Source organism: Oncorhynchus clarkii, chromosome 28, assembly GCF_045791955.1.
Source record: "Oncorhynchus clarkii lewisi isolate Uvic-CL-2024 chromosome 28, UVic_Ocla_1.0, whole genome shotgun sequence".
NCBI classification, from domain to species: Eukaryota; Metazoa; Chordata; class Actinopteri; order Salmoniformes; family Salmonidae; genus Oncorhynchus; species Oncorhynchus clarkii.
This window is the reverse complement of record NC_092174.1, coordinates 21450929-21474057: the sequence shown is the minus strand read 5'-3', so window position 1 is coordinate 21474057 and position 23129 is coordinate 21450929. Positions and strand designations below refer to the sequence as shown.

At 47.1% G+C, this 23129-nt stretch overlaps 1 protein-coding gene across 1 annotated transcript in view; it reads right to left on the bottom strand.

The window, feature by feature from the left end:
- Window positions 1-23129, bottom strand: part of LOC139386878 (beta-1,4-galactosyltransferase 2-like) — a 150010-nt gene that overhangs the window by 53164 nt on the left and 73717 nt on the right. The window contains exon 3 of the mRNA XM_071132740.1: window positions 3852-4087. Within this exon, the coding sequence (XP_070988841.1) occupies window positions 3852-4087 (236 nt within the window). The remainder of the gene's footprint in view (window positions 1-3851; window positions 4088-23129) is intronic.

The window sequence follows — 23129 nt, the reverse complement described above, 5'->3', positions numbered from 1 at the left end:
ACTCAGACCCCACCAGAACCACGGACACCCCGTTCAGCCGCCCACGCAGAACATACTGTTATAACAGTAGCTATGGCTGTCCAATGGCTGGCTGTGCTTAGTGTCCTTGGTAAGTATGAATACACTGCTGAGTCTCTATCTGAGATCAGGTAGGAGTCCACTGGGTGAACAGAGAGGGTTATGTATCTGTCTGCCCGGCTTTCCCCCATTTGTTTTCCCACTGGTCATGTGACGTGTGATGCCATGTCATGTGATGTGTGATGCCATGATGTGATGCCTAAGCTCACTGCACAGTAACAGGGTTGAAGCTCTTCGCTGCACCACCTGTGTCTGTGCATCTCCTGGAAGAGTTCACATGTTCAGAATCAGATTAGGAGCAGAGCAGAGTAGACCCTCTCTTCTGCTGAGTGACAGAGCTGGTACTGAATCAGCACTAAGGCTGCTGGCCCGGGGTGTGGCAGCTGGAGAATATATCTCTCTGTCTCTGGTGAATTTCCCTCAAACAACTGTTTTGACTCATAGGACATGGCAGAAATGATCTGCAAGCATGATAAACTGGGAAATTATCCAATTTTCCTCCCTACTGTTCTGCTTCCTCCCCACCGCTCTGAGTAAAAGGCTCCGACTTACAATCATTTAACACTCTGGTGCGCGTGATGGATAAAGTGTCCTCCTACGAGAGAGGAGGATAAGAAATGGCAGCAGCAGAACGGTGTGGATGCGATTAGTGAGTCAAAATCCCTTGTATCCTTGGTCTCTGGTTGCCTTGTGATTGTCAAGGCTTCTCTCCCTCCTCCTCTGGTTGCGTTGTTGTGGGAGGGAGTAGATCCCAGTGCAGCCATGGTGTGAAGCCCCTATTATAGTAACAATTCTAGAGCAGCACTCACTATCTGACTGAGCCATATGTTGGGAGTTAACCTAGGAAATAAAACTGCCATGATGTGTATATTGGTTCCTCGTTTAAAAGTTGCGTCATACTACATATAGTGTGCGGTTTGATGCGTCAGCGAGTCGCCGTGCTTGACGTTAATGCTCATTTGAAGCACTAGAGGCATTTTCAGCACATCTACTTCACCTAGTCTTTTTATCATTATTTTATAAACAAAAACACAAAGATGTTGCTGAAAAAATTGTGTATATATGCTTCTTTCTACTGGCTATACTACTGGCTATACAGTATATAAATCATGACTTATTATAAGGTTGTTTTGAATATTATGCGGATTATAATAACTTGACATATTTGTAGGGGGTTGATGCATTTTCTTTAGGGCAAATCAGGTCTGTGATATTCAGTTAGATATTTCAAATGTTAGTATTGTGTCAGGTGAACCAGGTACCATAGTGTACCATTTTCTTTTTTTTAAACAATACGCTTTTACCATCAGTTGTCGTCAGTATTTACAGCATTCCCACACCTTGTTAGTGAAATGTGAACTGCTATTAGACTATCCTTTTGTAAATGAATGGAGGTGTGAATGTTTCTGTCTGAGTCTCTCTCCTCTTGCGCTATAGAGTCCAGCATCGGGCAAGAAAATCAGCTGGCAGGTGGTCCCAGAGTTGAGAGAGAACATGGGTAAATACAATGGCTCAATAAAACTTTATTTTCGAAAAACAAGATACTTCTGCCTTTACAGCCCTACGTTGTTTTAGCTTTTTTGGTTGGCTAATTGAGGCTTTCGTTCAAGTGATGAACGGAACATTTTTGCAAATGAAATCAAATGTAGGATTTTTGCAGCCTATATATGATTCTGGGAACTGTTTATTTGAGTTTCACTTAAACAATTGTATTATCAAAACAATATTGATTGTAAACATCTTGTTTGTTATGACGGCTATAGGCTTTCATTGGGTTATTAGAAGACTCTTTTAAAGGGATTTGAGTTGCAACCAACATAATAACCAATCACGACGAGGCGTCGCCAGCTGTGAACTCTACAGCATGTTTCAGACGACCAAGGTGAATGTGACTGTACATCAAATGTTACAATGGTAAAACATTTGAGAACTATTCTTTCGCCTGACACCATAACTTTGCCTACTCTTAATTCTAGCCTTATATGTTGACATGCATAACGTTATTTAACCAATTCTGATATTTTGAATGTTGTGATAGGTATTGCACTGAATCATACATCTATGTCGATTGAAAGCAGAATTCTGATAATATTACCATTATATCAACACACTCGTTACTCCCATTCAAAATCTCTTCTGCATGCGCTCCAAAGGAATAACTTGAAATAACATGATATAGGTTAATGAAATAATCGAAAGGAAAATGTGATTACTTCTTAGCCTAGTGGTTCTAAGTATTTTAGTACATGGTACACAGACACCATTTCCTAGCTCTCTCAGGCTCAATACTGAGCTTAGTCACATTGGTAATTGTGTTGCACAAAAACAAAAGTCAGATATGTCACAAAACACTCATTTGGAGGGACAGGTCATTTTAGGCTTTATTTAAAAAACACATAAAGTCACAAACCAGAGATGCAACTACACTCTTAGAAAAAAAGAGTTCCAAAAGGGTTCTTCGGCTGTCCCCATAGTAGAACCCTTTTTGGTTCCAGACCGAACCCTTTTGGGTTCCATGTAGGAACCTCTGTAGAAAGGAACCCAAAAGTGTTTTACCTGCAACCAAAAATGGTTCTTCAAATGGTTCCCCTATGGGGACAGCCGAAGAACCTTCTAGATAGCACGTTTTATTTAAGAGTGTACCAATAAATGAGTCTACAAAAATGTAATCAACAGAAAATGTAAAAAAGAATCAAAGCTTTTCCCTGCAGCTGCTGGTTGGTGTCTTGGTGAGTCAATCCTCTGGGAGTCAGGGACTTTACTTTGTCACTGTTGCTAATGGAAATGAACTCTATATGAAACTGATTACATTATATTTAATATACATATGCTGCTTGGATAATGTTATGTGCTTCCAGCATCTGACAGCTCAAATGGTGATCTGCACTTGATCTGCCACTTATTAGGCTAGATAAGAATTCCCACAATGCCTAAAACTAGTCCAAAACCAAACAGGCAGGTTACCCTTAATTATAGGTCAACAAACACAAGACTGTGAAAAGAACTCTGTTCTGCTCATCATCCAAACATTTGCATAGCCTAAATAATAGCCTTGCTTTTGAACAGTACAATAGCTACAGCTACAGTAGATGTTCAGGGAGAATAGACCGGATGGAAATGAAAGGGGAAACAAATGCATTGCATGCACGCACATACTCCTCGTTTCTACTTCTCTGTTCCCAGTGCAGAAGAAGAACCAGCGCAGCATTAATGATAGAGAAGATGAGGCCTCTGACATGGATAATAACGGAGATATGAGAGCCTGGGACATAAATCAAGAGACACGCTGGGCTGAGCTGAGCATGCGGAACCAAACCGCCTGTTCCACAGAGGGAGTAACTAGGGTGCTGCACCCACTGGAAGGACTGACGGAGGACATCAGAGCACATTACCCAACATCCTCCCCTGAATGGTGGAATTGTACGACACTTCTATTGTCTCATGGTGAACAGGGGTGGACATGGAGGGGCTGGGGCACTTGAAGTTGAACGATCCTGCCCCTACATGAATAAGAAGCTCCTTTGACCTCTCTTGAAGTGTTTTGGGAATGAAATGTGTCACTCAGTGGACGGACAAGGATAAAACAGCAGCGTATATTGGATTATCATTTATCTCGTACTGGAAAAGGTAGTGAGGCACAGCATTATAATTCCATAATATCTACGGTTCAATGGCCCACTTTGTTGTGTGGCTAATATCTATTGATAGTTAAAGTTACAGTAGGTCCAGGGTAGAAGAAGTGGATCCTAAATCAGTTGATCCTAAACACTAACCTGGGTTATGATATAGATGCCGTAGTCGATCTTCTGCCGTCGTAGGATGGGGTGCAGGTAGTGCAGCCAGTACTTGAGGTGGTTGTCTCTGTGTCTGAACGGGATAATGATAGCCACCTTCTGTTTGGCGCGGCAGTCCGGTGGGGTGTACTTGCCCCCCTCCGTCACGTTGGGGTTCTCCTTCTGCACTCGTTCCATCGTCATCTGGGAGGCAAACTCGATGAGGAGGCGGCCCACTGGAGAAAGAAAGAGGGGATGCATTGTCGACATCAAAGCCAACTGGAATGTGCAAATACGGGTAAATGCCTGTGGGAACGCAATGTTTACAGAATTCATGAGAAGGTTGCGTCTGAAAAGCAGTAGTACCAATAGCTTGAAATAAAAACACCTAAGACTTAACCTTCAAGTATTCTCTCCCTGGAGATGAAAATACATGGAAAGCAATTACAGAGCTGCAATGCCCATCTAGAGCCACAACAACAAACACTAAACTCTTAGCATTCTAATGATCAGTCTACTCCACAACAAACCATTCCTTTGTCTCTGGCCACCAAAGGGAGTGCTGCCTACCACAACTCCACCATATCATGAGGTAATCCACTTATAATTGATGTACAGGTAACTGCCCAAATAATGGAAACACTTGAGTAAATGAGGGATACTGAAAGCAGGTGCTTCAACACAGGTGTGGTTCCTGAGTTAAGGAAGATACATCCCATCATGCTTAGGGTCATGTATCAAAATGCTTGGCAGGCCATTATTTTGGTTACCATGGCTATGCCCCTATAGGATGACAATGCCCTCATCCACAGCACACGAGTGGTCACTGAATGGTTTGATAAGCATGACAATTATGTATTGGAGATTCTGGAGGGCTGCTTGAGACAGTTTTCCACCACCATCAACAAACACCAAATTATGGAATTTCTTGTGGAGGAACGGTGTCGCATCCCTCCAATAGAGTTCCAGACACTTGTAGAATCTATGCCAAGGTGCATTGAAGCTGTTCTGGGTTGTGGTGGCCAAACGCCCAATTAAGACACTTTATGTTGGTGTTTCCTTTATTTTGGAAGTTACCTGTATGTACTACGCGCTGAAAAGCATGATGCATTTGTTGAGAGCGTGAACAAAACTAACGGAATGTGGCTCCATATTATCTGAGTCATCGACAACGCAGGGTGAGTCAGATACCAAACTGTATCATTCTAGAGTGTAGCCTGTTATGCCTGAATCCACTGAACAAACATACAACTTGTATCTCAAATGGCACCCTGTCCCCTATATAGTGCACTACTCCATAGGCCTCTGGCCAAAAGTAGTGCACTACATAGGGAATAGGATGCAATTTAAGACACATGCCACAACAAGCCCTCATACCAGGTATGCTCCCTCTCCCTCCTCATATTTCCCACTGGGTGCCCTCCCTTCATCTACTCGTTAATGTTAGAGAACGATTCATTAATGTGTATAGTGGACATCGCAGGAGAGGACCTGAACCTCACTAATGGGATGATAATTGGAACACACACGGTGCGCACACACACATGGCACACTCTCTCCCTCGCTGCTAGCTAGGAGACTATTAAAAACAGGCATAAACAAAAACTAAGCGGAAACGCAGAGAGCAACACATCATCATCCTGCAACACTGAGCAACGGGTCTGTTTTTATTGGCCATGTTAGTTGTTGAATTATTGATGATGGTGATATCCCCACTGTTATCATCAACAGCATCAGTATTAGTGTAACATCACCGGTATCCTCTGTAAATGCTTGGTTAGATACTATTGTAACCATACCAGCATACAGCATAAACCACAACAATACTGTAACTGACAAAAAGAGTAGTTATTGTTGCATCACACCCCGCTACCATGCATTACATAGAGCACAAGGGACAGGTCAAATCAGTAATACAGTACAAGCTTAAAGAAACCTCCACATCTTCAGTGAATGGAAGCACTTGGACATTGGGATTTGCAACAGTACTTGCTAATTATGTGATTTAAAAAAGTTGTAAATTATAATCACAGTATATGATTCTGCTATCTGGGACATGGTCCAAACGTTGGAAGATCACTTGGTCTCAGAACAATATGGAAGTAGTAAGGGCACAAACTAGTATCAACACTGACCCAAAGCTGGTAGCATGCAGGCTATAGTTAGCCACAAACCACTATATAGTAGCCAATATAGCCACATTTGATGAGGATGCATGCTGTGCACAAATTGGACTTTGTAATTGGAAAGAAATGAGGTCAAGATTGTTTACAGGAGTTGAATGTGTGGCATCTATTTGCGGCAGTAGTCCTTTGCTGTTTCCTCCTCTCTAGCCTGTATTATTGAAATAACAAAATCTGCAGCCCCTGGGTCAGTTTGTGGGAAGCATATTTGGCTGTAATTGAGTTTTCTGCCTGGCCTTAGGATAATACCCATTTAATGAAGAAAGGTCTCATGTTCTCTGGCCATGCTCATTTCTCTGTCTTTCTCCATCTCCATTTACACCCATAGTACTATAGTCTCCATGACAATATACACATTTAGATGTTTGAATGTCATTACTCCTCCTTGACGATCCCACTAACAGTGCCCCCTCAGATCAGTTCCGTACACCCCGTCCTGTAATGGCCTATTCTTCAGACAGAGAGCAGAGCAGCGGCAGAGAGAGCAAAGGGTGCTTGTGTCCACTTTTTAGAAGATGCAGAGGCCAGCCACCTAATTACCAACCCTCTCGGCCTTCACCACACCACCGCTGTTCTCTGCTGTTCTCCCCACTGTGTCCCCATTCATTCTCTATCTCTCCAACTGGCGGCCCCTTTTGAAGAGATCCCACTACAAAGGCAGATTGGGATCCAGCAACTTTTAATTAGCTGCTTAATGTGGGAAAAAAGGCATGCTGTCAATGAGGCCACTGGCTGCTGCTGGAAAGGAATCAGTGCTCTCCCGCCTCCTGTTCCTCAGCTTGTGTGTGTGTGTGTGTGTTGTATTAGGAGCTGCCAGGGCAGTGTTAGTAAGCATTTTATTTTCCTCTGTGTGCTGCTGGGGGTAAATCTAATGCAGTGAAGTGAAGACTCTATAGCTACAGTAGATAAGGGTTTGGAGTGACTGTAACCTTCAGGCTGGTAAATCCCTATTCCAGACTACAGTTACAGTAAATTGATGTGACTGAAACCTGCATGCTGGTAAATCTCTGTACAGGCTTGATACAGTTACATTACAGTAGATTGATAGGGTTTGAAGTGACTGTAACCTGCAGCCTGGTACACCTTTATACAGGCTCTGTAAGTCTCTGTCTATACAGTTACTGTAGATATGGGTTCAGAGTGAGTACAGTCTGGTATAACTCTATACAGTTACTGTAGATATGGGTTCAGAGTGAGTACAGTCTGGTATAACTCTATACAGTTACTGTAGATATGGGTTCAGAGTGAGTACAGTCTGGTATAACTCTATACAGGCTCTATAAGTATCTGTCTATACAGTTACTGTAGATATGGGTTCAGAGTGAGTACAGTCTGGTATAACTCTATACAGGCTCTGTACAGGGTCTATCTATACAGTTACTGTAGATATGGGTTCAAAGTGAGTACAGTCTGGTATAACTCTATACAGGGTCTATCTATACAGTTACTGTAGATATGGGTTGAGAGTGAGTACAGTCTGGTATAACTCTATACAGGCTCTATACAGGGTCTATCTATACAGTTACTGTAGATATGGGTTCAGAGTGAGTACAGTCTGGTATAACTCTATACAGTTACTGTAGATATGGGTTCAGAGTGAGTACAGTCTGGTATAACTCTATACAGTTACTGTAGATATGGGTTCAGAGTGAGTACAGTCTGGTATAACTCCATACAGATACTGTAAATATGGGTTCAGAGTGAGTACAGTCTGGTATAGCTTTATACAGATACTGTAGATATGGGTTCAGAGTGAGTACAGTCTGGTATAACTCTAAACAGATACTGTAGATATGGGTTCAGAGTGAGTACAGTCTGGTATAACTCTATACAGATACTGTAGATATGGGTTGAGAGTGAGTACAGTCTGGTATAACTCTATACAGATACTGTAGATATGGGTTGAGAGTGAGTACAGCGTGGTGGCAGTGTGCTGCTCCTCCTGTGGTGCAGAGTACAGACCCCATCTCCTGAAAGCCAGCCAGGCAATAAGCACCAGCACCACCATGACTGTTCTGTTGTTAAGGCTCTAAGAGTGGGCTGATAGATTCCCAGCAGATCTGGATGGAGGGAGCAGCAGATAATAGTATCCTCTCCGGCCACCTGGGGAAAAGCCTCGACCCCAGTTAATAGATATCATGACATCAACTCAGGACTTAGTATCAGCAGAATTTAGGCTAGCGTGAAAGTGTTCAGTATTGTATTGTACTGTGATGTTTTGTACAGTATTGTTTTGCACTATATTGCACTATACATTAAAGTAGTGTACTTAACTGCACTGTAAGGTAATGTATTGTACTGTACCTGCCCTCTCCCTGTGCCCACAGCTCTTTCCCCCTCCCTGTGCCGTGCCGTGCTGGGGGTTGTGTTGGTCTGTTAGCCAGGAGCCATGCTGTTATATAACACCCACACAAATAATGCAGTGTGAGAGACAACACGCTGCGTGAGCAGAGGGAGACAAATCCTGCCTGAACACTACTGTGCTGCTGCTGAGAGCATGGCTCCTACCACTACTACTGTATCAGGGAAAGGTGCCGTGGCTGGGGCTGGGGAGAGGGACAAGGACAGGGACAGAGAAAGGTGCTGTGGCTGGGGCTGGGGAGAGGGACAAGGACAGGGACAGAGAAAGGTACTGTGGTTGGGGCTGGGGAGAGGGACAAGGACAAGGACAGAGAAAGGTGCCGTGGCTGGGGCTGGGGAGAGGGACAAGGACAGGGACAGAGAAAGGTACTGTGGTTGGGGCTGGGGAGAGGGACAAGGACAGGGACAGAGAAAGGTACTGTGGTTGGGGCTGGGGAGAGGGACAAGGACAAGGACAGAGAAAGGTGCCGTGGCTGGGGCTGGGGAGAGGGACAAGGACAAGGACAGAGAAAGGTACTGTGGTTGGGGCTGGGGAGAGGGACAAGGACAAGGACAGAGAAAGGTGCCGTGGCTGGGGCTGGGGAGAAGGACAAGGACAAGGACAGAGAAAGGTACTGTGGCTGGGGCTGGGGAGAGGGACAAGGACAAGGACAGAGAAAGGTACTGTGGTTGGGGCTGAGGAGAGGGACAAGGACAGGGACAGAGAAAGGTACTGTGGTTGGGGCTGGGGAGAGGGACAAGGACACGGACAGAGAAAGGTACTGTGGCTGGGGCTGGGGAGAGGGACAAGGACAGAGAAAGGTGCTGTGGCTGGGGCTGGGGAGAGGGACAAGGACAAGGACAGAGAAAGGTGCTGTGGCTGGGGCTGGGGAGAGGGACAAGGACAGGGACAGAGAAAGGTGCTGTGGCTGGGGCTGGGGAGAGGGACAAGGACAAGGACAGAGAAAGGTGCTGTGGCTGGGGCTGGGGAGAGGGACAAGGACAGGGACAGAGAAAGGTGCTGTGGCTGGGGCTGGGGAGACGGACAAGGACAAGGACAGATAAAGGTGCTGTTGCTGGGGCTGGGGAGAGGGACAAGGACAGAGAAAGGTGCCGTGGCTGGGGCTGGGGAGAGGGACAAGGACAAGGACAAGGACAGAGAAAGGTGCTGTGGCTGTGGCTGGGGAGAGGGACAAGGACAAGGACAGAGACAGAGAAAGGTGCTGTGGCTGGGGAGAGGGACAAGGACAAGGACAGAGAAAGGTGCTGTGGCTGGGGCTGGGGAGAGGGACAAGGACAGAGAAGGGTGCTGTGGCTGGGGAGAGGGACAATGGCAAGGACAGAGAAAGGTGCTGGGGAGAGGGACAGGGACAAGGACAGAGAAAGGTGCTGGGGCTGGGGAGAGGGACAAGAACAAGGACAGAGAAAGGTGTTGTGGCTGGGGCTGGGGAGAGGGACAAGGACAAGGACAAGGACAGAGAAAGGTGTTGTGGCTGGGGCTGGGGAGAGGGACAAGGACAAGGACAGAGAAAGGTGCTGTGGCTGGGAATGGGGAGAGGGACAAGGACAAGGACAGAGAAAGGTGCTGTGGCTGGGGCTGGGGATAGGTACAAGGACAGAGAAATGTGCTGTGGCTGGGATTGGGGAGAGGGACAAGGACAAGGAGAGAGAAAGGTGCTGTGGCTGGGGAGAGGGACAAGGACAAGGACATAGAAAGGTGCTGTGGCTGGGGCTGGGGAGAGGAATAAGGACAAGGACAGAGAAGGGTGCTATGGCTGGGGAGAGGGACAAGGACAAGGACAAGGACAGAGAAAGGTGCTGTGGCTGTGGCTGGGGAGAGGGACAAGGACAAGGACAGAGAAAGGTGATGTGGCTGGGGAGAGGGACAAGGACAAGGACAGAGAAAGGTGCTGTGGCTGGGGCTGGGGAGAGGGACAAGGACAAGGACAGAGAAGGGTGCTGTGGCTGGGGAGAGGGACAATGACAAGGACAGAGAAAGGTGCTGGTGCTGGGGAGAGGGACAGGGACAAGGACAGAGAAAGGTGCTGTGGCTGGGGCTGGGGAGAGGGACAAGAACAAGGACAGAGAAAGGTGTTGTGGCTGGGGCTGGGGAGAGGGACAAGGACAAGGACAGAGAAAGGTGCTGTGTCTGGGGCTGGGGAGAGGGACAAGGACAAGGACAAGGACAGAGAAAGGTGCTGTGGCTGGGAATGGGGAGAGGGACAAGGACAAGGACAGAGACAGGTGCTGTGTCTGGGGCTGGGGATAGGGACAAGGACAGAGAAAGGTGCTGTGGCTGGGATTGGGGAGAGGGACAAGGATAAGGAGAGGGAAAGATGCTGTGGCTGGGGAGAGGGACAAGGACAAGGACATAGAAAGGTGCTGTGGCTGGGGCTGGGGAGAGGAATAAGGACAAGGACAGAGAAGGGTGCTGTGGCTGGGGAGAGGGACAAGGACAAGGACAGAGAAAGGTGCTGGGGATGGGGATGGGGCTGGGGAGAGGGACAAGTACAAGGACAGAGAAAGGTGCTGTGGCTGGGGCTGGGGAGAGGGACAAGGACAAGGACATAGAAAGGTGCTGTGGCTGGGGCTGGGGAGAGGAATAAGGACAAGGACAGAGAAGGGTGCTGTGGCTGGGGAGAGGGACAAGGACAAGGACAGAGAAAGGTGCTGGGACTGGGGATAGGGACAAGGACAGGGAAAGGTGCTGGGGAGAGGGAGAGGGACAAGGACAGAGAAAGGTGCTGTGGCTGGGGCTGGGGAGAGGGACAAGGACAAGGACAGAGAAAGGTGCTGTGGCTGGGGCTGGGAGAGGGACAAGGACAAGGACAGGGAAAGGTGCTGGGCCTGGGGAGAGGGACACAGACAGGGAAAGGTGCTGTGGCTGGGGCAAGGGACAAGGACATGGAAAGGTGCTGGGGCCGGGGAGCGAGACAAGGACGGGGACAGAGAAAGGTGCTGTGGCTGGGGCTGGGGAGAGGGACAAGGACAAGGACAGAGAAAGGTGCTGTGCCTGGGGCTGGGGAGAGGGACAAGAACAGGGAAAGGTGCTGGGGTAGGGGACAAGGACGGGGAAAGGTACTGGGGAGAGAGACAAGGACGGGGAAAGGTGCTGGGGATGGGGAGAGGGACAAGGACAAGGACAGAGAAAGGTGCTGTGGCTGGGGAGAGGGATAAGGACAGGGAAAGGTGCTGGGACTGGGGAGAGGGACAAGGTCAGAGAAAGGTGCTGGGACTGGGGAGAGGGATAAGGACATGGAAAGGTGCTGGGGAAGGGGAGCGAGACAAGGACGGGGAAAGGTACTGGGGCTGGGGAGAGGGACATGGACAGGGAAAGGTACTGGGGCTGGGGAGAGGGACAAGGACAGGGAAAGGTGCTGGGGCTGGGAAACGGGACAAGGGCAGGGAATGGTACTGGGGCTAGGGAGAGGGACATGGACAGGGAAAGGTACTGGGGTTTGGGAGAGGGACAAGGACAGGGAAAGGTGCTGGTGCTAGGGAAAGAGACAAGGACATGGAAAGGTGCTGGGGCTGGGGAGCGAGACAAGGACGGGGAAAGGTAAGGACATGGAAAGGTAAGAACATGAAAAGGTGCTGGGGCTGGGGATAGAGACAAGGACATGGAAAGGTACTGGGGCTGGGGAGCGAGACAAGGACGGGGAAAGGTACTGGGGAAAGGGACAAGGACATGGAAAGGTACTGGGGTTGGGGAGCGAGACAAGAACGGGGAAAGGTACTGGGGAGAGGGACAAGGACATGGAAAGGTGTTGGGGCTGGGGAGAGGGACAAGGACAGGGAAAGGTGCTGTGGATGGGAAAACGGACAAGGACAGGGAACGGTACTGGGGATGGGGAGAGGGACAAGGACAGGGAAAGGTGCTGTGGATGGGAAAAGGGACAAGGACATGGAAAGGTGCTGTGGATGAGAAAAGGGACAAGGACAGGGAACGGTACTGGGGATGGGGAGAGATACAAGAACAGAGAAAGGTGCTGGGGCTGGGAAAAGGGACAAGGACAGGGAACGGTACTGGGGATGGGGAGAGATACAAGAACAGAGAAAGGTGCTGGGGCTGGGAAAAGGGACAAGGACATGGAAAGGTGCTGTGGATGGGAAAAGGGACAAGGACAGGGAACGGTACTGGGGATGGGGAGAGATACAAGAACAGAGAAAGGTGCTGGGGCTGGGAAAAGGGACAAGGACATGGAAAGGTGCTGGGATGGGAAAAGGGACAAGAACACGGAAAGGTGCTGTGGCTGGTGAGCGAGACAAGGACGGGGAAATGTGTTGGGGCTGGGGAGAGGGACAAGGACATGGAAAGGTGCTGGGATGGGAAAAGGGACAAGGACAGGGAACGGTACTGGGGATGGGGAGAGATACAAGAACAGAGAAAGGTGCTGGGGCTGGGAAAAGGGACAAGGACAGGGAACGGTACTGGGGATGGGGAGAGATACAAGAACAGAGAAAGGTGCTGGGGCTGGGAAAAGGGACAAGGACATGGAAAGGTGCTGTGGATGGGAAAAGGGACAAGGACAGGGAACGGTACTGGGGATGGGGAGAGATACAAGAACAGAGAAAGGTGCTGGGGCTGGGAAAAGGGACAAGGACATGGAAAGGTGCTGTGGCTGGTGAGCGAGACAAGGACGGGGAAAGGCACTAGGGAGATGGACAAGGATGGGTAAAGATACTGGGGAGAGGGACAAGGACATGGAAATGTGTTGGGGCTGGGGAGAGGGACAAGGACAGTGAAAGGTGCTGGGGCTGAGCAGAGGGACAAGGACAGGGAAAGGTGCTGTGGATGGGAAAAGGGACAAGGACAGGGAACGGTACTGGGGATGGGGAGAGATACAAGAACAGAGAAAGGTGCTGGGGCTGGGAAAAGGGACAAGGACATGGAAAGGTGCTGGGATGGGAAAAGGGACAAGAACACGGAAAGGTGCTGGGATGGGAAAAGGGACAAGAACACGGAAAGGTGCTGTGGTTGGTGAGCGAGACAAGGACGGGGAAAGGTACTAGGGAGATGGACAAGGATAGGTAAAGATACTGGGGAGAGGGACAAGGACATGGAAATGTGCTGGGGCTGGGGAGCGAGACAAGGACAGGGAAAGGTGCTGGGGCTGGGAAGAGAGACAAGGACAGGAAAGAGGCTGGAGCTGGGAAGAGGGCCTGGGACGGGTGAAGGAGAGGGGCAGGGATAGAGAAAGGGACAGGGGATGCTGGAAGCTGTTCTCTCTCTCCCCCTCTCTCTCTCTCTCTCTCTCTCTCTCTCTCTCTCTCTCTCTATCTCTCTCTCTCAAGGAGATTAGTAGTATCTGAAAATCTCCTTTACCCAGATCAAGATACAAGCAGGACAATCCAATCCTCCCTCCAAATATTTGGCACCCAGGGTGTTGTAGAAACCCAAACGGGGCCAGGAGACCCAATCCCTTCATCTACCTCCAAATGCAAATTAGATTTTTGTGCAGTACCAGAAGGGGGGGGGGGTTCATGGGTAGTGATTCTCCCTACTGAGGCAGTTCACAAGCCCAGAGCTGAGACCACTAGGCTTAGACTACCCGTTCCCCAGGTCGATAGTACACTGGTAAACAGTGCCCACAATGGCCCTTTTGGGGATAGTGCTACACTATTCTCACTAGGGTAGATATGTGCTGTGTACAGGGACATCCTGTAGGTACGGTGCAGGGTGGGACAGATAGAGCATGGCAGAGGGAGGAGGGACAGGAGGGAGGGATGGATGGATGGAAGGAGAACCAGATGGAGGAAGGGTGTAACACAATGCTGCACTCTGGCAGCCGGGGAACCAGAGGATAGACAGAACGAGAAAGAGAGGGGGGAGGACAGAGAGGAGTGTGTGATAAATCTGTTGTTTTGGCTACGCCTGATTAGACAGCTGAACTGTGACCTGTGGCGGGCAGAACTGGCCATGCCAGGCAGTACCCCTGGGAAAGGCTTTTCACGTTCTAATCTGCCCTGACCCCAAGGCCCAGGCAGGGCCAATGACAGGCGGGCAGCAGGGCACAGTGGCCAATAGCTAACCCCCAACAGTAGCTGCCATCCTAACACCACCCATGGTCACACCAGGGCACTACATGTGGAGTGAAGCTGGGGGTTAGACAGGCAGGGGTCTACTGGGATGATGGTTGTCTGCACTGACTACATTACAACCACCATCCAAATGATACTCATGAAAGTGGAGGTTGATACATTGGATTCTGACAATATGAGTTGAACCCTCTTTATCCCGACCAGAAAAAAAGGTGCCATTCCCATGATGTAATCTGTCTCTGCCCTGTGTCACCTCAATCCAAGGCAAATTATTCTCACACTCTTCTTTAATCCCCTCCTCCAACCAACCAACCAACCAACCAACCACTTAGACAGTGTTTTTTAATGCAAGGCTGTGCTTAAAGTTATTCAAAGTTTGAATTTCAACACACATCTAGTCCCCAAATGACTGACTACTTCAAAGGCTTGTGTTTAAGAACAAACTCCCATGGCAGTGGACCTGGAGTATTGGGTTATGGAGAGCTCGATAGATATCACATTGTTTAATTGAGCTGCTCTTTGAAAGAGGTGATGAGGCAGAGGTGAATGCAGCTCAGCTCATGCTGGATCTGATGTTTATAGCATTTCACTGAGTGCCTGCCTGGCAACCGGAACAGAGGACACTGTGTGCGTCCCAAATGGCACATTGTTCCCTATTTAGTGCACTACTTTAGACCAGGGCCCATAGGGAATAGGGTGCCATTTGGAATTCAGACACTGTGTCAGGACAGGACAGACAGTTATCTAAGAGGTTAGATGACATTTGAGAGTGTTAAGAGCCTTTGCTATGCCATAGACTGGGGCTAGATAGAATGAGGTGAGGTTACAGCCTTTGTCATCGTCAGCAGCATGACTCAAACCCATAGCCAACCGTAACCGACAGCACAGAGAGCACCGCAATCACTGCCAACATAGTATTGGCCTGAAGGGCATTGCCATTCAAGTAAAAGTGTGTGCTTATGCTTATTCTTAGCCCAATGTGGGATGCAGTAAAATATCAGGACACAGTACTCTACCAGAAAATCAGCAATGATGAGAGACAGAACAGCTGATCCCATTGACCAGAGAGAGAGAGAGAGAGAGAGAGAGAGAGTGAGCGAGAGAGAGAGACAGAGAGAAAGACAGAGAGAGAGACAGAAAGAGAGAGAGAGAGAGAGAGCGTGGCAGACAGACAGGTCTGAGAAACGAGGCGATATCCACCTGCTCACCAGGGGGTAAACTGACAGACTGGCTCTTCCATGGGAGAGTCTTCTGCACCTGGGGATCTACCACCACCACCTCCCTCATCATCCAGTACAGAGCAAACGATGCCTGAACCACTCCAATACTGCAACAGCAGGGGCAATTTCATCAAAATTATTCAATAACTGTCAGCATCATGGCAAATGATGATGTCCATCTGTTAATTACAGTGTGTGTTATTTATTTAGCGTTGGAATTGATTGTGGCACTTTTGAGGTAAACACTATCATTACATGTCTGATCATTTCTTTCAGCGTTTGTTGGAAAGACTCATGCCAAGGCAATGAAGGTACTTTTTCATTCCTAAAACAACCAGGGAAAAAGTGACTTGGCCTTAGAGAAAGTAGCATCAGCCGAGTGTCTGAGTCATAAAGATCCTATTACATATGTAATTCTATGGTCTGTGTAATGTAATTTACTAAAAAGAGAGAGGATGAGAGGAAGTGATAGCGGACTGGGCAGTAACAGTCATTAATGGCTGACCTGCTCATGCTGCTGTTGTTCCATGCTGAATTGATGTCTATCTGGAGTAATACGAACAGACACAACGTTGTGATTCGCTTCCACTCCGAGACAGCACGCATGCACGCACACACACATTCCGAAGACTTAAATTACAGAACAAACCACCTTATAAAAACACTGCCTTATGGGAAATATACCTATTCAAATATAGAACTCAAAATTAATCTAGGCCTACGTTTCAGGAGAAACATTGCTCTCATTAACACATGAATACAACTCAGCCTGGAAGAAAGCTAATTGAAAAACTTAACAGCTAATGTTTTCATGGTTTTGCATACCTACAAACAATTATTGTACTGTTTACTTTGATCATGTAGTGTACTGTGTAAGAGCACGCCATTCACAATCAATACTGAATGCAAAAGACTAAATAATTATTTTCGGTCTCCAATTTTCGGTCTACAAAACCAGCTTTTACATTTAATCTGAACACATTCCAGCCTGTATTGATGTAGATGGTGGTGATGATCGTGATGATGATGGTGACGGTCATGATGATGACAACAATAATGATAATGGTACTGATGTCTATGTTCATATCCGACAAACATCAGTCCCCGAACCACATATGTGGTTTTGAGAATACTGTACATTGGCATAAAATGTGTCAGTAAGCAGAAATATAAAGAGGTGATGTTGATGTTGAGGACAATGACAATAATGATGAAGATTTGACAAGCAGTGAATCTGGCCATCACAAATACATATTTGTCTTAGATAGAATAGAACTACATATGCCATCTTGAGAATACTGTATGTAAGCATAAATGTGACACATCGGGCCAAACAAGCTGTAGCTAGCTACAAACAAAATTGAAAAGACCCCGGACGTCTTACTTAGTTAAAGCCGTGAATCGTTCATGCATGTACGCGGGCCAGAGTCTACATAGCTACATTTGCAGATATTATAGGTTTATAATTTTGTCAGAAAGTCGTTTCATTGCAAGTTAAAGTGTACTGTTAGTTAGCTGGCGAACATTAGCTTGCTGACTCGCTAGCTAATGTTACGGGTATAATCTGTGTCGTAATATTATTTGTATCTCAGAAAGCAATTTGCATTGCTAGTTATAGCCTAATGTTAGCTACTTAACATTGAACCTAGTTGCTTAGCTTTAGCTACCTGCAGATTCATACCACAGTATTTCATGCACGGTGGCTAGCTATGACAATCTGTTTATACTGTAGCTATGGGTTAGGATTATGGTTCATTGTTTAGCTAGCTAGCTACATGTCCATCAAAATAATCCACTTTGCCAAAAAATTACATGACCCATCAAATAAATCAGGTGTATCTGGGGTTGATTACGGCCATCTATTGTATTTCATGAACATGTTTACATGTCTAGACAACAGTGACCCATCCACTTAGCTAGATGTGGCTGGGGGGTGGTTATTGCATTTCTTTCACAACCCATCAATTTTGACAAGTTTGTCTGGGTAAGCATCACCTAATTATATAATATTCATAAAATATTTTAATCTGGACATTTTCTATTTTGGATATTGCTACTATGCAAATATGCAAGTAACCATTTCACTGTACCGTTTACATCTTCTGTATTGGCCAAGGACTTGATCAAGTGTATATTTACCTGATTTTTTTCCTTATTGTAGGCTACTACTTTTACCACTTCCAGTCTTGAAATCTTTTGTTGTTTACTAAACTACTCATTCTGTTTAAGCACATGGCCTCACATGAATCCTTAAAGAGATGGGTGGGGCTTACGAGGGTGTGAATGAATTTTTATTAGTAAAACTTAGTATAATTAGTGTAATATCTTATGTTTGGCTGAACGACGACATTAAGAACACACAGCTGATGAGTTATACACTCTATCGGCATGACACGAATAGTAGCCTCTGGTAAGACATGGGGCGGGGGCCTATGCATTTATGTAAACAACAGCTGGTGCACGATATCTAAGGAAGTCTCAAGGTTTTTCTCGCCTGAGGTAGAGTATCTCATGATAAGCTGTAGACAATACTATCTACCTAGAGAGTTTTCATCTGTATTTTTCGTAGCTGACTACATACCACCACAGACCGCACTCAATGAGCTGTATACCGCCATAAGCAAACAGGAAAATGCTCAACCAGAGGCAGCGCTCCTAATGGCCGGGCACTTTAATGCAGGGAAACTTAAATCAGTTTTACCTCATTTCTATCAGCATATTAAATGTGCAACCAGTGGGGAAAAAAATTCTAGTTCACCTTTACTCTACACACAGAGGTGTACAAAGCTCTCCCTTGCCCTCCATTTGGCAAATCTGACCACAATGCTATCCTCCGGATTCCTGCTTACAAGCTAAAATTGAAGCAGGAAGGACCAGTGACTTGGTCAATAAAAAAAGTGGTAAGATGAAGCAGATGCTAAACTATAGGACTGTTTTGCTAGCACAGACTGGAATATGTTCCGGGATTCTTCCGATGGCATTGAGGAGTACACCACATCAGTCACTGGCTTTATCAATAAGTGCATCAAGGACGTCGTCCCCACAGTGACTGTACATATCCCAACCAGAATCCATGGATTACAGGCAACATTCACACTTAGCTAAATGGTAGAGTTGCCGCTTTCAAGGAGCGGGACTCTAACCCGGAAGCTTATAAGAAATCCCAATATGCCCTCCGACGAACCATTAAACAGGCGTCAATACAGGACTAAGATCGAAATGTACTACACCGGCTCCTACACTCGTCAGATGTGGCAGGGCCTGCGAACTATTACAGACTACAAGAGAAAGCACAGCCGAGAGCTTCCTAGCGACACGGGCCTACCAGACGAGCTAAACAACTTCTATGCTCGCTTCGAGGCAAGTAACACTGAAACATGCATGAGAGCACCAGCTGTTCCGGACAAAATGTAAACAGGTCAACAACATTTACAAGGCCACAGGGCCAGACAGATTACCAGGACGGGTACTCTGAACATGCGCTGACCAACTGGCTAGTGTCTTCACTGACATTTTCAACCTCTCCCTGACTGAGTCTGTACTACCTACATGTTTCAAGCAGACCACCATAGTCCCTGTGCCCAAGAACACTAAATGACTACCGACCCGTAGCACTCAGGTCTCAAGCCACTCACGCCATGAAATGCTTTGAAAGGCTGGTCATCGCTCACATCAACACCATTATCCCGGAAACCCTAGACCCAGTCCAATTTGCATACTGCACCAACAGATCCACAGATGATGCAATATCTATTGCACTCCACACTGCCCTTCCACACCTGGACAAAAGGAACACCTATGTGAGAATGATGTTCATTGACTACAGCTTAGCATTCAACACCATAGTGCCCTTAAAGCTCATCACTAAGCTAAGGACCCTGGGACTAAACACCTCACTCTGCAACTGGATCCTGGACTTCCTGAAGGGCTGCCCACAGGTGGTAAGGGAAGGTAACAACACATCCGCCATGCTGACCCCCCCTCAGGGGTGTGTGCTCAGTCCCCTCCTGTACTCCATGTTCACTCATGACTGCAAGGCCAGACACGACTCCAACACCATCATTAAGTTTGCTGATGACACAACAGTGGTAGGCCTGATCACCGACAACGATGAGACAGCCTATAGGGAGGAGGTTAGAGACCTGACCGTGTGGTGCAAGGACAACCTCAATGTGATCAAGACAAAGGACATGATTGTGGACTATTGGAAAAGGAGGACCGAGCACGCCCCTATTTTCATCAACAGGGCTGTAGTGGAGCAGATTGAGAGCTTCAAGTTCCGTGGCGTCCACATCACCAACGAACTAACATGGTCCAAGCACACCAAGACAGTCGTGAAGAGGGCAGGACAAAACCTACCTCAAGAGACTGAAAAGATTTGTCATGGGTCCTCAGACCCTCAAAAGGTTTTACAGCTGCACCATCGAGAGCATCCTGGCAGGTTGCATCACTGCCTGGTATGGCAACTGCTCGGCCTCCGACCACAAGGCACTACAGAGGGTAGTGCGTATGGCCCAGTACATCAGTGGGGCCAAGCTTCCTGCCATCCAGGACCTCTATACCAGGCGGTGTCAGAGGAAGGCCCTAAAAATTGTCAAAGACTCCAGCGATCCTAGTCATAGATTGTTCTCTCTACTACCGCACCCAAGCGGTACTGGAGCACCAAGTCTATGTACAAGAGGCTCCTAAATAGCTTCTACCCCCAAGCCATAAGACTCTTGAACAGCTAATCAAATGACTACCCAGACTATTTGCATTGCCCCCGCCCCCCCAGAACGTTGCTGCTCTCTGTTATTATCTATGCATAGTCACTTTAATAACTCTACCTACATGTACATATAACCTCAATTACCTCGACAACGGTGTCCCCCGCACATTGACTCTGTACCGGTACCCTCTGTATATACCCCCGCTATTGTTATTTATTGCCGCTCTTTAATAATTTGTTATTCTTATCTCTTACTTTTTTTTAGGTATTTTCTTAAAACTGCATTGTTGGTTAAGGGCTTGTAAGTAAGCATTTCACTGTAATCGGCGCATGCGATTAGATTTTTTTCTACCCCTTTTTCATGATATCAAATTTGTAGTTACAGTCTTGTCCCATCGCTGCAACTCCCGTACAGACATGGGAGAGGTGAAGGTTGAGAGCCATGCATCCTACGAAACACGTCCTTGCCAAGCCGCACTGCTTCTTGACACACTGCTCGCTTAACCCTGGAGCCAGCCGCACCAATGTGTCGGAGGAAACACTGTCCAACTGGTGACCGTGTCAGTGTGCATGCGCCCGGCATGCCACAGGATTAGCTACAGCGCGATGGGACAACGACATCCCGGTCGGCCAAACCCTCCCCTAACCCAGATGATGCTAGGCCAATTGTACGCTGCCTCATGGATCTCCTGGGCCCGAGATCAAAACTGGATCTGTAGTGACGCCTCTACCACTGCGATGCAGTGCCTTAGACCGCTGCGCCACTCGGGAGGCCCAAGGGTGTGAAAGATGCTCAATGGGTGGTGACAACGAAGAGCTCCCCAGTAGTTGTACCATTGCACCATTTTCTCAAAAGTGGTTTAGCAACTTTCAAAGCAGAATTACTTTCCCATTGTTCCTCAACAGCAGTGTATGATATATCATTTTCTAGCTCTGATTCTCTACATTTATCCAACACCATTTCAAATTTCTTTGCTACATAAGACCGATTTGAGGTCGATCGGTCACAAATGTGGATTCGGCTACAGACGGCGATTCGAATAAAGAAGCAGGAGACGGATGTCAGTCCAGGTGCATTGTGGGATTGAACTTTTGCCATGGGCCCTGATTCAGCTCCATCCTGCTTTAACTGAGTTTTTGCATTTTTCTACGATAAAACCTAGGCAACCGGATTCCATCTTCTCTATGGCCAGTAAGACAGATTTGATTTACAAACAGGCCGGAGCCCGGGCTATAAAAGAGACAGCTGAAAGAGAGACTAAGAGCAGCTAGAAGGCTCCTTTTGTTTCAGACCGCCAGCTGCCCTCTCTCCAGTCAACATGCTCTTTCATGTGGAGCCACAGACAGAGGGGTAGAGAGAATGTGTGAGAGAGATTTGGAGAGAGAGAGAGGTTTGGCAAGAGAGAGAGGGAAGGATAGAGAGAGAGGGATGGATGGATGGAAAGAGAGCGAGAGAGAAAAAGAAAGAGACAAAGAGAGACAAAGATAGAGGATAGAGATAAATCCACCTCTATAAGTAACATATCTGGATCTCATTCATCCTTGTCAAAAGTGTTTTTTTCCTTAATGAAAATGGCCTTTGACCATCTGCAGTTAAATCTCTCACAATAAGGCAACAATTCTGTTGCAAACATCTTAAAGTGGCAATATGTAACTTTTGGGGGCGACTCGACCACATTCACATAGAAATGTGAGTTATAGATCTATCATTCTACTTGAAAGCAAGTCTAAGAAGCGGTATATCTGTACTATCTAAGTGTGCTATTTCTATGCTTCCCGTTCTTCATTTTTGTTTTTGCATCTTTTCCTTCAGCTTCAAACAGCTGAAACAACAATATTTTTGGTTATAGAAATTATTTTCCACAGCGGTTTAAATGCTACAATGATTTTCTACACTATGCTAGCTTATCTTTATGTCACATAAACTGAAATTAAATAAACCATTAGAGATTTGGCCACCAGGAAATGACAGAGCGATTTCTGCAAAGTGCAACTTTGACACATGTGAGGTTGTCACGCCCTGAACTTAGTTATCTTTGTTTTCTTTATTATTTTGGTTAGGTCAGGGTGTGACGAGGGTGGTTTGTTTAGTTTTTATATTGTCTAGGGGTTTTTGTATGTCCAGGGGTTTATATGTCTATGGTTGCCTAGATTGGTTCTCAATCAGAGGCAGCTGTTTATCGTTGTCTCTGATTGGGGACCATATTTAGGTAGCCATGTTCATTGGGTATTTTGTGGGTTATTGTCTATGTGTAGTTGCCTGTCAGTACTCGTGTCTCATAGCGTCACGTTTGTTTTGTATAGTTTGTTCAGTGTTTATTCTTCATTAAAAGAAGTACGTATTCTTATCACGCTGCGCCTTGGTCTCCTCCATATGACGAATGTGACAGAATAACCCACCAAACCAGGACCAAGCAGCGTGAAAAGGAGGAACAGCAATTAATGGGGAAATGGACCTGGGAGGAGATATTAGATGGAGCAGGACCCTGGACACAGCCAGGAGAGTATCGCTGTCCTAAGGAGGAGATAGAGGCAGCGAAAGTGGAACGGCGATACTACGAGGAGAAATACAGGAGAATAGAGGAACAGCGATGATATGAAGGTACACGGCTAGCATGGAGGCCCGAGAGGCAGCCCCAAGATTTGTTTTGGCGGGGGCACACGAGGAGATTGGCTGAGTCAGGTAGGAGACCTGAGCCAACTCCTCGTGCTTACCGTGGGGAGCGTGTTACTGGTCAAGCACGTGTTATGCAGAGATGCTAGCGCACTGAAGACACCGGGGCAT